Source organism: Oncorhynchus mykiss, chromosome 30, assembly GCF_013265735.2.
Source record: "Oncorhynchus mykiss isolate Arlee chromosome 30, USDA_OmykA_1.1, whole genome shotgun sequence".
Taxonomy (NCBI): domain Eukaryota; kingdom Metazoa; phylum Chordata; class Actinopteri; order Salmoniformes; family Salmonidae; genus Oncorhynchus; species Oncorhynchus mykiss.
Window position 1 is genome coordinate 23207329 of NC_050570.1, and position 17451 is coordinate 23224779.

A 17451-nucleotide genomic window follows, 5' to 3' on the forward strand; every position below is an offset into this window, starting at 1 on the left:
GTAAATTATTTTATAACTGCCGGGTCAAAAATGACCCTAACACGGAATCCAAACCAGCTGACAATTAATCCACACATAAAACGGTCAACCGAATCGTTTCTAGTCATCTTTCTTCCTTCCAGGCTTTTTCTTCTCTTGACTTTATATTGCGATGGGCAACTTTCATAAATTAGGTGCATTACCGCCACTGACCTCGTTCGTCTTCAGTCACCCACGTGGGTATAACCAGGGAGGAGATGGCACGTGGGTACCTGCTTCTACAAACCAATGGGAGCGGCAGGACTTGCAGCACGATCTGCGTCAGAAATAGAACCGATTTCTATTTTAGCCTTTGGCAACGCAGACACTCGTTGGTGCGCGTGAGCTGTGTGGGTGCTATCATTTAATAACATGGATTTCTACATTTATTTTGCGACGCTCGTGAACGCAACGCGAGCGGTGTGGTCAGCCTATTAGACCATCTTTGTACCCTGGTGGTGTACAGCTTTCTTTGAAATATGAACAAGGCGATGTTTCACTTTTTCTAATGTTGGTGTCACTCAATCAAATTTCAAGTTGACAAAATATAATTTAGGGGGTTTTCTCTGCTGTTAAACATAGTGACGGGTCATTTTTTACCCTTAATAAATCACATAGTTCAAGTAACAGACACATCTCAACATCAACTGTTCAGAGGAGACTGTGGGAATCAGGCATTCATGGTCAAATTGCTGCAAAGAAACCACTACTAAAGGACACCCATAATAAGAAGAGACTTGCTTGGGCCAAGAAACACGAGCAAAGGACATTAGACCGGTGGAAATCTGTCCTTTGGTCTGAAGAGTCCAAATTTGAGATTTTTGGTTCCAACCACCGGGTCTTTGTGAGACGCAGAGTACTGTAGGTGAACGGATGATCTCCGCATGTGTGGTTCCCAACGTGAAGCATGGAGGGGGCTGTGTGACGGTGTGGGGGTGCTTTGCTGGTGACACTGTTGGTGATTTATTTAGATTTCAAGGAACACTTAACCAGCATGGCTACCACAACATTCTGCAGCGATATGCCATCCCATCTGGTTTGCGATTAGTGGGACTATAATTTGTTTTTCAACAGGACAATGACCCAGAACACACCTCCAGGCTGTGTAAGGGCTATTTGACCAAGAAGGATAGTGATGGAGTGCTGTATCAGATGACCTGGCCTCCACAATCACCTGACCTCAACCCAATTGAGAAGGTTTGGGATGAGTTGGACCGCAGAATCAAGGAAAAGGAGCCAACAAGTGCTCAGCATACGTGGGAACACCTTCAAGACTGTTGGAAAAGCATTCCTCATGAAGCTGGTTGAGTGTGCAAAGCTGTTATCAAGGCAAAGGATGGCTACTTTGAATAATTTAAAATCTATAATATATTTGGATTTGTTCAACTCTTTTTTGGTTACTACATGATTCCATATGTGTTATTTCATAGTTTTGATGTCTTCACTATTACTCTACAATGTAGAAAATAGCCAAAATAAAGAAATGAGTAGGTGTGTCCAAACTTTTTACTGCACATTCCGTTCACAGCATCAACAAAACTCTCTCTATACTCTTAAGTGTGTTCAGGTGTGTTGACCATGACCACTAATGAGCCACACCTGATCTTAATAAGTGCGTGTTTCCTTTGAAATAGGGTCTGTTGAATAGAGTAAAATTAACAGCTTTGTTTAAGTTAAAAAAAGCATGGCATGCTAACTACATCCTGGTGGCACAGTGGACTAATTCCATGAATAGAAAACAGAGGATTATAGGTTTGAATCTCACTGGCGCTGTGCCACAATAAAAAAAAAAATGTGTTTGCATGATTAATGCCTCATGAATGTCCTATCTGTGCTTGGAGTTCAAAACAGTAAAACTACCTATAATTTACGTTCTCAGAACGTTAATAAAACTTTCAGGTAACCATAGTAAAATGTTCTCAGATCCTCTCTGCAACCTAAAAATGTACTTTCCCAGAAGAGACAATATTTTCACTTCCATTCTCAGAATGTTTAAAAAACGTTGCATTTTACTGGTGAAGAAACTTATGGCTTCGTTGCCAGGACCAAGAACTTTCGTTGCCACAATTTCCAAGCAACCAAATGTGCTAGCTGGGTTGTTTTAAAGCAGTGTCTGATGTGACAGCCAATGTCTGCTTCGGATCCCTACACACCAATCACGGTTTCATGATCCACAAAGATCTAACAATTGAGAGCTTTCTTCTTATCTTACATGAGGAAAAGAGAACAATTTTAATACATTCCTGCTACTTCAGTCTCACATGCTATTTTCAGCTACATACTGTACTTGAAACATACTTATTATTTTTCATAGGTCTAAGCAGTGAGGACACATTCTCCCCAGTTATTCGACTTTGTTCAAACAACAATCAAAATGCAACTGGTGAACTTTTGCACTGTACGTCAGCAGTGCACTTCCCATATCTTCCCTGTCTTATTTATTTGGCAAACATATTGCACTCCTACACACACACACACAGACAGATGCACACTCAGTACACGCCCTGACAGTGTACTTCAGACTGAGGACCCCTGTCTCTCTGGTACCCAGTTTTGCTGTCCATCTTCCTCCTCTTCCTCTCCCAGTCCCGGCCCTAACAGCGGTCATCCTCGTCGGTGTCACACAGGAGCTCGCAGGCGGCCACAGAGCTGGCCTGACCCAGGCGTTTATGGAAGTGTCCGTTGGGGACCTGCCAGTTGTGTCTGAGCTGGGGGGCAGAGCTGATGGTGTTGGCCCGACCCAGACTGGTTGCAATGGCCACCTCAAAGGTCAGAGTCTCCTCCAGGCCTGAGGAGTCTGGGCTGTGGAACTCCTCGTGCAGGGGCAGGTATGGCTCCGAGATGTACCGGTGAGGGGAGGGATGTGGGTGACTGACCCCTAACCCTGGGTCACTCACCCCTACTACCACCCCCACCCCCGATCCTCCTCCTGCCACCTGGGCTGGCCTCTCCTCTTCCTCCCTCCACAAGGGCTCCTCCGTCTCTCCAGGGGCCTCCTGGGTCTGGGCTCTGCCCTCGCTGACAGCAGGGGGGGAGGGGTGGGCTCGGCATATCAGGGGGGAGTAGGAGATGTGAGGGCGTGGCCGCGATGGCGTCTGGGGGAGCTGCCGACGGCCACTGGGGGTGCTGGACTCAGAGTTAGGCGGGCCTGGGCTGCCTGAAGTGTTGCCCTGCAGAGATAAGAGATTTCACACATAAACCAGGCTTTAATGGTAGTAGGGGCGGTTATTGACAGTTAAAGCCAGTAATTAAATAATAACAGTGTCAGGGCCGTTAAAAGAACACCCACCTGTCTATGGTGGACATGTGCGTGTCCCTCGCTGGGGGAGCGGGACTGCTTGCGTTCCTGTGACGGGTCCTGGCCCCGCTCCTCAGAGTTGCAGCGGGACACGTCGGGAGACAGCAGGTGGCGCCGCTCTTTGGAGCGCCCCCGCTCTTGATCCACTGGTTCCCTGAGGTTGGACCTGATGCCTGAGAGGCAAGGAGAGAGAGGGGAGCTATGAAGAGGGTCACATACATTTTAGTAAACACACAGCTTTCATCAGGGGGCTTCTAAAACTGAGAACCACCAGTGTTCTTCAAATGGAACAGGACCAGTGAATAGACCCTAAGCAATGGCATAGTGAACACATTCCTGCAACTGTGTATAAGGTACCTCTGATGCTCCTCTGTCGTGGTCTATACAGACGGTCAGAACTGACCCTCTCCAGAGAGTACTCCTCCTGCCACAGCCCATTTACGCACTGATCACCAATAGTGGAGAAGGAGCGTTTCATCAATTTGCTGCTGTCCGTCCCAACCTACACACACAGATAAACACACACACATACAGTACACACACACACACACACACACACACACACACACACACACACACACACACATGCAATTGGTTGAGAGAATGTGGGAGGGTAGGAAGTGTGTGGAGTTCTAGTTCTGAGCAGAAGACTTTCTCCCATTCACCACACACATTCCATGTTTAATACATGGTATTTACATAGCGCTTTTCAAGGACCCAAAGTCACTTCCAAGCCATATTACCTTGAACTAAAAAGACACCGTTTTGGAAAACCTGGCATACTGACATTTTTGCCACGCAAGGATTAGAAACCAAAGTATGCCACCCACACTGTCAACAACCATTGAAGGTAACAGTTGAAATCATATGTATCTACTATAGCAACCTAGTAACATCCAATCCTCCACTTCATGGCAGATTGGTTGACTGACTGCTGTATCTATGTCCCTGCACTGCCCCAGTGTTCATCAATCCCTCTGAAGCCGCCACAAAGGCTGTCTGCCTGGGTCCTGTTCTTTCCCCATGGGTAGAGGAGGGGAGGTGAGGGGCTGTACAGTAACAGGTACCTGTGTGTCTACAGCCAGCTGAGGCATAGACGAGGCTCGGATAGAGACTGCCCACCCGGGCACCTTGAGTGGGGCATCCTGCCTGTTAGTAGGGCAAAGGATGCGGTTAAACTCTTTGCGCTCCGGAACCTATATAGTTAGAGAAAGAGGAAGGGGAGAGAAACACAGCAGAGTTCTAATGTGTGAAAACAGACAGAGTTTGCAGCAATGACGTCAGGGGACCAGCAGAGGACTACTGTACCAACACGCCACAAGCAGATGTAGTATGCTGACTGACATACTGTAGAGTGAAGCTATCAATATCAAATAGCCGTACACCCTCTTAACTCAGAGTAAAAGCACTGGCTGAGCACAGTGACCGCCAAAGCACTGTGTGTTGGCAGTGTAATGTATTCATTTTTCACTATTCATTGTGAACCTGTGTGAGTGGTGCCTGTCTGGATTCTTCAGAAGTACTGTGGGTTGGAGTACCACTGTCAATGAGGGGCTGACAACCAGGCGGGGCAGAGAGGAGGGGCTGAGGGGAGGAAGGGGGCGGTGTCGACATGCGCAAAAAGGGGTTAAAGCTGGCGCTTGAATAACTGAAAGTCATGAAGCGGAGGAAAGCACCAGTCACATGCATGCAGGCTTAGGAAACCAAAATGCCTCACTCATCACCAAAGAGTTGAGAGGAGCTGAGAAACCATAACCAAAAGATGTGAGTAGTATCCTCCAACAGAACTCTGTACAGCTGCTCAAAGAACAGAGAGGTGTGTGGGAGAGCCATATGTCATACAGCTCTGTATGATGACAACGGTGCCAAATACTGGCACAGTACAGTTAAACCGCAAAACCATGAGAGGAGTGCTGAGTCTGACACTTAACGACTAGAGACAAGCCGCCGTCTCCATCTCTGTTCCATTGACACACTTACAGAAAGGCACACACTTTCATGTAGTCAGAGTCACACTCCCCATAGTGCCAAAGCTCAGCGGAATCCCGACAATTTTGCAAAGTAAGCATAATATGCATGGTCCATCAAAGCCTATGGCGAAGAAATGATGATACCATTTCATAGAAATGGGTGCGCAGTCATAATGCCTAAAACAAGGAACAACACTGTGTGGAGTGGACAGCATGGTAAGACATTGCCATGGTGAAGTTGGGAATGACACAGAAGGGGGCAAGGCAGCTGTATCAGCTACTACAATCCAGTACTGCTGGATAGAACTGGCATTGATTGTGTAGAGGTCATTAGAGTGTGTATTGATAAAAATATAGGTGTGTGTTTGAATGGCTTTGAGTGTAACGTGAGAGTGTGTATGACGGGGCCTCCCGAGTTGGGCAGCGGTCTAAGTCACTGCATCGCAGTGCTTGAGGTGTCGCTACAGACCTGGGTTCGATCCCAGGCTGTGTCGCAGCCGGCCGCGACCGGGAGACCCATGAGGCGGCACAGGGGAGGGTTTGGCTGGCTGGGATGTCCTTGTCCAATCGCGCTCTAGCGACACCTTTTGAACGCTGACGTCAGTCGCGAGTTGTACAGTGTTTCCTCCGACACGTTGGTGCGGCCGGCTTCTGGGTTAAGCAAGCAGTGTGTCGAGAAGCAGTGCGGCTTGGCAGGGTCGTGTTTCAGAGGACGCATGGCTCTCGACCTTCGCCTCTCCCTTGTCTGTACTGGAGTTGCAGCGATAGGACAAGACTGTAACTACCATTTGGTGCAAAAAAGGACTAAAAGGGTGCCTGAATCACAGATGAGAAACTAATCTGTGCTGGGTCTAATAGTTATGATGACAGTCTGATCGTACTGTACACGCTTGGAAAAATTGTTATTCGACTGTCCCCATAGGAGAACCCTTTAAAGAACCCTTTTCGGTTCCAGGTCAAACCCTTTCCACTGTGGGTTCTACATGGAACCCAAAGGAGTTCTACCTGGAACCAAAAACGGTGACATCCAAAGAACCCTTTTGGAACCCTTTTTTTCTAAGAATAAGAGTGTAGGGATCAGCAACAGTGCTTTATACAATGTTGTTTCAGACACGAGTTTGATGATGAAGCAGAATACACTGGCACCATACATAAAACCTCTCGACACAAATCACACCCCACTAGCGTCCGAATACTGCATACTGATTGGGCTGGGACAGCGACAACTAATTGACTGGACAGTGACACAGTGATGGATGGGGGATTGGATGAGTCAGAGTGAGTCCAGCCAGACGCTGCCTCTCCTGGGACAAACAGTCTCAATTCCCCCCTCCCATTCTCTCTGGATCACAACCACATCCTACCAGACTATAACCCAACCCCATAATATCTCACTGGATCCATCAAAAGTCTAACTACTAATGCATTAAGTGTGTAATACTAAAAACAGAATCATTTCCCCATTAAGTGAGTAACATACTAATACATGCTTTTACACTGTGTACATGCAGAATGAACTTTAAAGGCATAGTTCACCCAAATGACAAAATAAAATATTGGTTTACTTACCATGCAAGCAATCTACACACATCATGTCCACATCATCTGAAAGTATCTCAAATTGATTCCGAAAAATGCAAAAATCAGTCCCATGACTTGAATGTGATTTGTGCACCAAATGCAAAAATGTTAGCATTTGGAAACAGTGCGAGCCACTGCCAGGGAAACTATACCAAACCATAGGTTGCTGTCATACCTTGTACACTGAACAAAAATATTACTGCAACATGTAACAATTTCAAAGATTTTACTGACTAACAGTTCATATAAGAAAATCAGTCAATTGAAATAAGTGAATTATGCCCTGATCTATGGATTTCACATGACTGGGAATATACATATGCATCTGTTGGTCACAGATACCTTAAAAAAAAGGTAGGGGCGTGGATCAGAAAACCAGTCAGTATCTGGTGTGACCCCCATTTGCTTCATGCAGCACAACACATCTCATTCGCATAGAGTTGATCAGGCTGTTGATTGTGGCCTGTGGAATGTTGTCCCACTCCTCTTCAATGGCTGTGCAAAGTTGCTTGATATTTTGGTGGGAACTGGAACACGCTGTTATACATGTCGATCCAGAGCATCCCAAACATGCTCAATGGGTACACGTCTGGTGAGTATGCAGGCCATGGAAGAACTGGGATGTTTTCAGCTTTCAGGAATTGTGTACAGATCCTTGTGACATGGAGCTGTGCATTATCATACCGGAACATTGAGGTGATGGCGGCAGATGAACGGCATGACAATGGGCTTCAGGATCTTGTCACGGTATCTCTGTGCATTCAAATTGCTATAGATAAAATGCAATTGTGTTTGTTGTCCGTAGCTTATACCTGCCCATACCATAACCCCACCGCCACCATGGGGCACTCAAATCACATTGACATCAGCAGACCGCTCGCACACAACGCCATACAAGTGGTCTGCGGTTGTGAGGCTGGTTGGACGTACTGCCAAATTCTCTAAAATGACATTGGAGGTATATAAATTAACATTAAATTCTATGGCAACAGCTCTGGTGGACATTCCTGCAGTTAGAATGCCAATTGCATGCTCCCTCAAAACTTTACACATCTGTGGCATTGTATTATGTGACAAAACTGCACATTTTAGAGTGGCCATTTATTGTCCCCAGCACAAGGTGCACGTGTGTAATGATCATGCTGTTTAATCTGCTCCTTGATATGCCACATCTATCAAGTGGATGGATTATCTTGGCAAAGGAGAAATGCTCACTAACAGGGGTGTAAAGAAATTTGTGCACAACAATTGAGAGAAATAAGCTTTTTGTGCGTATGGAAAATTCTTAATTTCAGCTCATGAAACATGAGACCAACACTTGACATGTTGCGTTTTATATTTTTGTTCAACATACATACATTGATTCACTTAGGAATGTGTAATTTAGAAATTTTGGTGAACTATCCCTTTGAATTTATTTGCTTTGATTAGGGCGTTGAGTGAATGTGTTTCTGGGGGTGTTACAGTACCTGAGACCTATTCCTTACCGGAGTGTGGAGCTGGTGGTGGTGGTGGTGATAGTGGTGGTAGTCCTCCTCTTTATCCTCAAGGTCCTGGGACATGGGCTGCATGAACATCTCCTGGGGGGAGATGGGACTCAAGGCCACAAACCCTCCTCTGGTCCTGATGGAACGGATAAGAAGACAGACATTCAGAGAGGGATAGGGGACACCTAGTCAGTTGCACAACTGAATGCATTCAACCTAAATGTGTCTTCCGCATTTAACCCAACCCCTCATAATCAGAGAGGTGCGTGGGCTGCCTTAATCGACGGCGTACATCATCGGCGCCCAGCATGCCTATCTAGGATGAACACACACATCTATTAACATACCCGTACCCACACGCACACACAGGCTCGGGGACTTTAGGAGTCAAAAAGCATATTTACAGGGCAGATCCAGCGCTGCGGGTCAGAAAGGGGAGGGCTTTGGCACTGCAGAGGATGTCCTGAGGCAGAGAGGATGCGTCCATACGCTGGAACATGGGAGCATGTTTCTATAGGGGATGAGGATGAAATAGGTCCAGTATGAGAGTATGCAAACTACTGTTCAGAGGCCATAGTTTCATACTGTACATAGAGGTATACCTGCTCCTCCAGCTGTTGCCTGAGCTTCTTGGCTTTGCTCTGCTTGTAGTAGTCCATGATCATCATAGCTGCGTAGATCTTCCCAATGGTCATATGATTGGCTGGAAGAATGGCATAATGTCACTCATTTGGAATTCTTTGAAAAGCAAAACTACTATAGCAAATAGTTCAACTACATTGACTAATGCCAGAGGTACTATACATTCTGACTGTCACCTTTGTGGATGGGGACGAGCAGGTCTAGCGTCTTCTGAGAAAGGTGTGGCCAGATGATACTGATCTCCTTCTGTAGGTCTGAATCCATCTGCCCCCTGTCCTCCCCTCCTGGAACCACCACAACAACAACAGGAGATAAAGCATGCAGCAGGTGCTCATGGGGGCAGTTGGTCAACAGTGTGTAGAGAAAGTTGAGAAGAACAACAAGTTCAGAGAGTTGTTCATGTATTTTCACATGCTAGCCTGACCTCTGGCTATCTTGACCTCCAGGGCAGTTCGGATCAGGGCCATGAGGGTGGAGGTGAAGTGAACAGACATCTCCTCATCCACGGGCATGTTCATCAGCACTAGCCTCTGAGGGTGTCCATGAAAGGGAAAGAGGGGGGAGCAAAGCAGGAAATATTACTCACTAACAAGGAGACAACATGTTGCCAACAAGAGAAGCTCAGTTAACCATCTATGCCTTACAGTAATATACAAGTCTCAACTACATTATGGTATTTTTTCACTGTTCAAGCTAAACTTACAATCAAAGGATTATAAATGCATGTTTTAATAACACAATTCTCTAATGAGTATGACATTGTAACAACAGCCAAGAGACTCACAACACAGTGTGCACAAAAAGGTTAGGTTCATTCCCATTGTACAGTCCATGCACACATATGACAAGACAATGATAATGAGAAAAAAAGGCAAAGAGGGCAAGGGCAGAAGGCACATGCGTAGAGATAGAGGAAGTAATCAAGCAGCAGTGTTTGAGAAAGGTTGTTTGGCATTCTGACACTGTACAATGTGGCTCTATGAAATACATGTTAGCTTTTTGCACCCGTTTCAAAACCGAAGCATTCTTACTGACACTGAAAACCAGTTATTCCACAAACAGCTCTTAAACACACAAAACCTTACTCAGTTAGTTCTCTGCCAAGATGCAAATCAATACAAAAAAGAAAACGCCAAAGCACAATGCTCATTTATTTTTACTCAACGTATTGTCATCTGCCGATCAAAAAACACCATCGTGGAATCTCTTACAATTCGACAAGCGACACGTTACGGTACAATATAGACAACAGTCATTTTCCACACTTCATTTGGAATTGGCTATATAACACAGAGGGAAAGGTTTTATTTTGCCATCTCCATTGACCAAATGTAGAAACGTTGCCCAGTTGTCTTTGGTCTACCTTATAAGCCACTTTGGAGGGACATTTCTTTCCGAGGCCAAGAGGTGGCGACATATCAGTCAGCATCTCGTACATGTCAGTGTAATGAATACGCCCGCTGGGGAGGAGGCAGGGAGCAGGGCAGATGACGAGGAGGACGAGGAGGAGGAGGAAGGGTAGGGAAGGTATTACCAAGGAATGGAGGAAGAAAAGAATATGAAAAAAAGGAAGAGATCAGAAAGAGGGTTATTCAATGGCATTACACAGAGAGGATCAAATCAGGTTGTGGTATTTCTATGCAGACTTGGCATAGAAAAGAGAGAGAAGACGAAATCTCAAATCAAAGACCAAAGGAATGACAGCAGGGTCCTCTGTGGATCTGGCAGATACTTACCTGGCATCCTAAACCTGCAACGTTACTACTGAGAATTGTCAGGGAGGGACTTACACTAGGCCCCACTATAACCCTTCTCATGATTCTACTATAACCAGTCAACTAAATCAGAGGTACCAGATCCAACCAGCCACAGAGTGTCACGACTCAGCACACTGGTTTTGTGTAGTTGTTTGTTACACTATATGTTCCAATAGTTCATTGCTCTGCATCCACAGCATGAAGTGCATAATGATATTGTCTGTATGCTAGAGGAGGAGCCGTCTCTTTGTATCCTGAAGCCATAACCCAGTCATTCTTTGGCCTGGGGCAGAACCAGGGTGGTCCCCCTTCAGCAGTGCAAGCAGGCCTTAGAGGGGTAGTGAAAATTGTTGGAGAGGAATGGAAGGGGGCATAGGAAGGGTCCCAACAGGTAGGATGGGGTTAAGGGATCAAGGGATAGTGGGGAAGTGGTGGGGTAGTGGTGGGGGAGCCAAACCTTGCAGGCCACGGTGTAGGGGCAGTTCTTTCCAAAGCCCAGGGGAGGTGAAATAGTGCGTACTACTGTGTACATCTCCTTATAGTGAATCCTTCCACTGGAAAGAACATATATTTCTGTAGTTAACAATCAACACAGAGATTCAGCTTTGCTGGAGTTTGCTAGAGCTGGATTGCCACCATTGTCCTAACAAGAACCCGGAGAGCAGAGCATCAGGACATATCGGACAACAATTAGGCAAATATGCAATACAATTCATTTTGTGAAATGGTTAAGGCCATATGGTGGTATTTGTAAGTAGTTGGGTGAAACATTAGAATAACATTAAAATAGTAAATAATTCCTACACATGCTGTATAACATATGTGCTGTGCTGCTACTTTGTATGTGTTAGTATGTGTTGTTGGGCCTCAGACTTACCAAGCAGCTCGGTCGTATTCACCCCAGATACGAACAAACTCATCCAGATGATGAGGCCCCAAGATGGAAGAATCCCGGGTGAGGTACTCAAAGTTGTCCATGATCACAGCCACAAACAGATTCAGCATCTGAACAGTGATTAGAGGAGGTCATAGACAAGGAACTACAATAGGTGTACATGAAAGGGAATATGTATGCATGTAAGTGTCTCCTTCAACTTCTTCCTCTCATTTCTGGTAAGAGACGGTCTCCTAGAGTAGGACTCATAGAGTAGGACAGTAGGACTCTTAGAGTAGGACTCTTACCAGAAATGAGCTGAAGAAGATGAAGGAAACAAAGTAGAAGTAGGCAAACTCAGTTCCACAGCGCTCCTCATGGTCTGACGTTAGAGCTAAGGGGTCTGGCTCACACTTCTGCCCCCCTAAACATGACAGCATGATCTCCTGCCACGACTCCCCCGTGGCACTCCTGCAGGCAGACAGCAGTGTGTTGTTCAGAGACTGAGCCTTAGTTAGCCACTGTGTGACACATGCAGGATATCCTACTGTACCTGAATAGCAACATCAGAGCACCAAAGAAGGTTTTGAAGTTGTTGTGTTGGTTGATGTGAGTCTCTTCATCCAGTCTGATGTTTCCAAAAACCTTGAGGAATATTCAAATCAAATCAAATTGTATGGGTCGTGTACACATACGCCATGCCTATGTTTATAGCTCCAACAGTGCAGTAATACCTAACAATACAAAATAATACACAAATTCCAAATATATATCAGAAATATCAGAACGAGCCATGTCAGAGTCGTTAACAAAAATATAAACGCAACATGTAAAGTGTTGGTCCCATGTTTCATGAGCTGAGATAAAAGATTCCAGACTTTTTACATATGCACAAATTTGTTTACATCCCTGTTAGTGAGCATTTCTCCTTTGCCAAGATAATCCATCCACTTGACAGGTGTGGCATATCAAGAATCTGATTAAACAGCATGATCATTACACAGGTGCACCTTGCTCTGGGGCCAATAAAAGGCCACTCTAAAATGTGCAGTTTTGTCACAAAACACAATGCCACAGATGTCTAATGTTTTGAGGGAATGTACAATTGGCATGCTGACTGCAGGAATGTCCACCAGAGCTTTTGCCAGAGAATTGAATGTTAATTTCTCTACCATAAGCCACCTTCAAAGTTGTTTTAGAGAATTTGTTAGTATGTCTAACCGGCCTCACAACCACAGACCACTTGTAACCACGCCAGCCCAGGAACTCCACATCCGGCTTCTTCACTTGCGGGATTGTCTGAGACCAGCCACCCGGACAGCTGATGAAACTGAGGATTTCTGTCTGTAAAAAGCCCTGATTGGCTGGGTTTAGCTCCCCAGTTGGTGGGCCTGGCTCTCAAGTGGGTGGGCCTATGCAAAATCCATAGATTAGGACCTAATGAATTTATTTAAATTGACCGATTTTGTTATATGAACTGTAACTTGTTGCATGTTGCGGTAATATTTTTGTTCAGTATATAATGGTGTGTATAGACAGTATGGACAGTATATGAATAGAGACGATTCATGAGATATATCTTGTGCTATATGCAGAACCGACACATTCACACCATGCAATGACGAACCAAGAAAGTGGCAGAATAGATCAAGCGTGTGAGCAACACCTTACCTGCATTCCGATGATTGCATATATGAAGAAGAGCATGGCAATGAGCAGACAGACGTAGGGGAGAGCCTGAAAGAGAAACCCTGTGTCATGATAAAATAACAGTACCAGACGTTACACACACACACACCTGGCTTCAGTCTTAAGTGTCTCTTTCCAGTGCTGTACTGTATTGTGAGTGGAGCTGACCTTAAAGGACTGGACAAAGGTCCAGAGCAGGATGCGGATGGTGTAACCCTGCCTCAACAGCTTGATCAGTCGAGCAGCTCGGAACAGCTTCAGGAAACCCATGTTGAAGGTCTCAATTGACTAAAGGGAGATGAGAGAGACACTCGCACTATATATATATGATGTTTATTTACAGTACACTGCATAGAAATTGCAACGTAATCAGCCACTGACTGATATTCAGTCCTGCTTTTTTACCTGCAGGTCCACCACTATTTCTGTGATGCTTCCCAAAACCGTGATGAAGTCAAATATATTCCAAGTGTCTCGAAAGTAGTTCTGGAAAAGAGAGGAAAACATCCATACTTCAGTCAGTAGATGTTAGTAGCATTGCACACAGCATCAGATCATGATGTTATGGGCAGTACAGATGTAGGATCTTCATTTGAGCCAGTTTGCTACAGGAGGAAAATAGGAACAGGAAATGTGAATTATTATGTGGATTATAATTAATGGGCATTTTTGTAGGGGTTGATACATTTTTCGTTAGGGAAAATCAAGTCTGAAATTAGAAACTTTAGAAGCCTTTTTAAAACTCAAATACACTACAAGTTTGCATTTCCTGCCACGCAGGAAAAGTCTCAGCAAGAAACTTCTCAAATTAAGATCCTACATCTGTAAGTTTAAACTGTTTCCTCACCAGAAAGCCAAATGCCATGATCTTGAGGACACACTCCACAGAGAAGAGCACAGTGAAGGCTGTGTTCAGGTGTTTCAGCACAGCCTCGTACACTGGTGGGGCTGAGTAATACTACCACCACATAGGAGAGCGAAAGAGAGAGACACCATTAAACACAATAGGAATTACTCCAAATTACTGGGATGCACAGATAACCCCAAATGACACAATGAACCCAAACACACACCATCTTGCTCAACCACCATACAACTATAGAACTATAGCCACAGGTTAATGGCAGATTCCCTCTGATACGTAAATAGCGAAACATTGAGCAGAGCTGAGGCTAAAAGGAGTAATTCATCTGAGTTGTACAGGCAGAGTTAATGAGGGCATGTTAAATACTAGCAGGTGGATATAGATCAATATTTAATAAAGGCTGAGTCATCCTCTGCTCTGTCTGATGGCTCTCTCCCTCTGTCTGACCGAAGGCTTTTTCTCTGAATAAATGAAATGCTCACGGGATGGAAAAAACCCAGACCGTTAGCTAGAGCCCAGCACAGGGTAGAGGGACATGCATCTTACAACCCAATCAGCTACAGCAGAGGTGTCAAATACATTTTGCCACGATGGCCAAATTCGGTCTTCAACGAGGCCCGGAGGGGCGCACTGAAAATTGGTTATATTTCCTCGGCGTCAAAATCTGCAAAAGCTGGTCCTCTAGATAATTTGCTAAATGTAGTCCCCCCCCCCTTGCAGGCCAGATGTTTGACACCCCTGAGGTACAGCAACAGGCTCCATAATACCTTCTGCACCACAGGGACTGCTATTAGGCTTTATAAATGGGATTAGTTCAGCATATGGGTCAGGTTGTACATTAGAGATAATGAACAAGGTGTAAATGAATGTACTGTTTGTATACGATCATTATCCACACCTTCATCATCAGGACAATGGTGTTGAGTGCAATCATGGCCAGCACGGTGTACTCAAAGGAGGGGGAGACCACAAAGTGCCAGAGGCGGTACTGGAACGTTTGTCTGTTCTGAGGCATGTAGCGGGTCAGGGGTTTGGCACTTATGGCAAAGTCAATGCAAGCCCTCTGTAAGGGAAAACACACAAGAAAGAAAGTTGAACAACAGTTTGTTGTGCAGGAAATAGCCTGGGATTAAGTACAGTATGTAGCAGCTAGCTCTGGGAAAGTCCTTATAGTTGATCCTTGAAGTAGACACATTGCTATGTGGACTGCTGGGAACATTCTGGTCAGTGTCGGCTGAGGGATACCTGGTGGGAGAGACTTTGTGTCTGGAGGGGAACTCTCACTATTCCTGTATATTTACCTAGTGTTTTCCATGAATCAGTGTGCTCCTCTACATAATCACCTGTCAAGACCGAGCAAGTTAAGTCTAAATGCACAGACGGCGTCATTTTGATGCGTTTGCTACATTCTACCAGCAAACCAGATCACTAACACTTACACTGAGCTGGTGTATTGTATGGTACCACTGGAAATTCTACATTTCAAATTGAATGTCTGTTACATTTCATTTGGTTGAGGATTCTGTGTAAAGTGTGTGTGTGTGTGTGTGTGTGTGTGTGTGTGTGTGTGTGTGTGCGTGCGTGCGTGCGTGCGCGCATGCTTGTGTGTGTTGACTCAATCACCTCATTCTTCTCCAAGCTGCACTCCTCCATCATCTTGTCTCCCTGCTCCTGGAAGGTGATGATGATGAGAGCCACAAATATGTTGACGAAAAAGAAGGGGAAGACCACAAAGTAGATGACATAGAAGATGGACATCTCCATCCTGTTGCCCTGGCTGGGTCCTCTGTCCTCCTCTGTCACATCCACAGAGTGCTGCAGGACCCTGGACAGACACACAGATCACACTCTGCTCAGCACTGGACACCCACACTGACATTCTGAAGTATATTTCAGTCTAGCCTATGTACAGTTATGATATAGTGTGTAGTGTGTATGGAGAGTGAGACTTACTGTGGCCAGCCTTCCCCAGTGGAGACGGTGAACAGAGTGAGTAGGGCCCAGACTATATTGTCATAGTGAAAGTCATGTCTCCTCCACTCCCTCCTCTTCACCTCCTGCTTGTCTTTCTCATAGTTGATGTAGAAGCCCCTGATCGGACGAGACAGACACACAGTGTACAATGGACATTCAGTGGACAAAGAAACTAGAAAACATGACAATACTGTAGGTCTCCAATAGGTCTCCATCCACTTCAACTATGTTAGTGTTCTATAAGGCCCTATGCAGGCAGCTCAGCAGACACCTACTGGCAGTCCTTCTCTGTGTCTTTGGATCCGTCAGTGCAGTAGAAGAACTTCCCCTTGAACAGCTGCACAGCGATGACAGCGAAAATGAACATGAAGAGCTTGTAGACGATGAGGATGTTGAAGACGTTCTTCAGAGAGGTCACCACACAGTCAAACACTGCCTACACACAGACAGAGGATGAAGGATGAGGGAGGGCAATTAACAACAACAAAAAAGTCAGACATACACTAAAACTGTAGGGGTTTATCTTTCGTACAGTTACCGATGTAGGATCTTAATTTGATCAACCTGTTGCAGGAGGATATTTAAAACATGTAGTTTATTTGAGATTTGAAAAGGCTTCTGAAGTTTGTAATTTACACTTTGAAATTTCAGACTTGATTTTCTCTAACGAAGAATTTAGCAACCACTACAAAAAATGTAATTCATTGTAATCCACATAATAATTAACATTTCCTGTTGCTGCAGGATTAGTTTCCTGCTGTAGCAAACTGGCTCAAATTAAGATCTTACATCTATAGTGTCTGATTTGTTGAGGGTGACTTCTAACTCAAGTGGTATAAATAGCATATAATTGTCCAAAATGATCCCAAACTGTTGTTGTGACATGACTGACTGGAAGAGGATTGTATTATTCTGTAGATCTTTATTTCACTTTACAGTCTCAGGATAATCAGGTCTATTGATTGCAGTTGTTCTGGTAGCACCTGACTGACGACCCTCCTGGTACACTCACAAAGTTATCAGTCTGACTCATTTCCTCCAGGTTTGACAGAGACACTCTTCCCCACAGCAGAAATTGGATGTGTGAGGTTTGGGAAATCAATTTGTGACTAAATGTTTTCATGATCAAACGCTCAGGTTTATCCCCTAATCTTCTCTCTGACTGATTCTCTGCTTCATGGAAACCCTCTTGTGGAAACAGGTGTGACTAAATGGATGTAAAGTCATCACCACCTGTTTAACAGTGGCTTCTGCCCTCACCTGATACCATCATACCACACATAAACATTACCTCAC

At 45.0% G+C, this 17451-nt stretch overlaps 1 protein-coding gene across 1 annotated transcript in view; it reads right to left on the reverse strand.

Annotated features, from left to right (window-relative positions):
• Positions 1–1513: 1513 nt before the first annotated feature.
• The window catches only part of LOC110522764 (voltage-dependent R-type calcium channel subunit alpha-1E), a 96534-nt gene continuing 80596 nt past the window's right edge, over positions 1514–17451 (reverse strand). Inside the window, exons 26-46 of the mRNA XM_036968771.1 lie at positions 16431–16591; positions 16135–16272; positions 15805–16006; positions 15080–15244; positions 14164–14274; positions 13722–13802; positions 13485–13604; positions 13299–13364; positions 12181–12272; positions 11936–12098; positions 11631–11758; positions 11211–11307; positions 9421–9526; positions 9173–9280; positions 8957–9057; positions 8759–8865; positions 8355–8490; positions 4384–4512; positions 3674–3818; positions 3308–3489; positions 1514–3188 (exon numbers count right to left, since the gene is read on the reverse strand). Coding sequence (XP_036824666.1) covers positions 2613–3188; positions 3308–3489; positions 3674–3818; positions 4384–4512; positions 8355–8490; positions 8759–8865; positions 8957–9057; positions 9173–9280; positions 9421–9526; positions 11211–11307; positions 11631–11758; positions 11936–12098; positions 12181–12272; positions 13299–13364; positions 13485–13604; positions 13722–13802; positions 14164–14274; positions 15080–15244; positions 15805–16006; positions 16135–16272; positions 16431–16591 — 3114 coding nt within the window. The 3' untranslated portion in view covers positions 1514–2612. The remainder of the gene's footprint in view (positions 3189–3307; positions 3490–3673; positions 3819–4383; positions 4513–8354; positions 8491–8758; positions 8866–8956; positions 9058–9172; positions 9281–9420; positions 9527–11210; positions 11308–11630; positions 11759–11935; positions 12099–12180; positions 12273–13298; positions 13365–13484; positions 13605–13721; positions 13803–14163; positions 14275–15079; positions 15245–15804; positions 16007–16134; positions 16273–16430; positions 16592–17451) is intronic.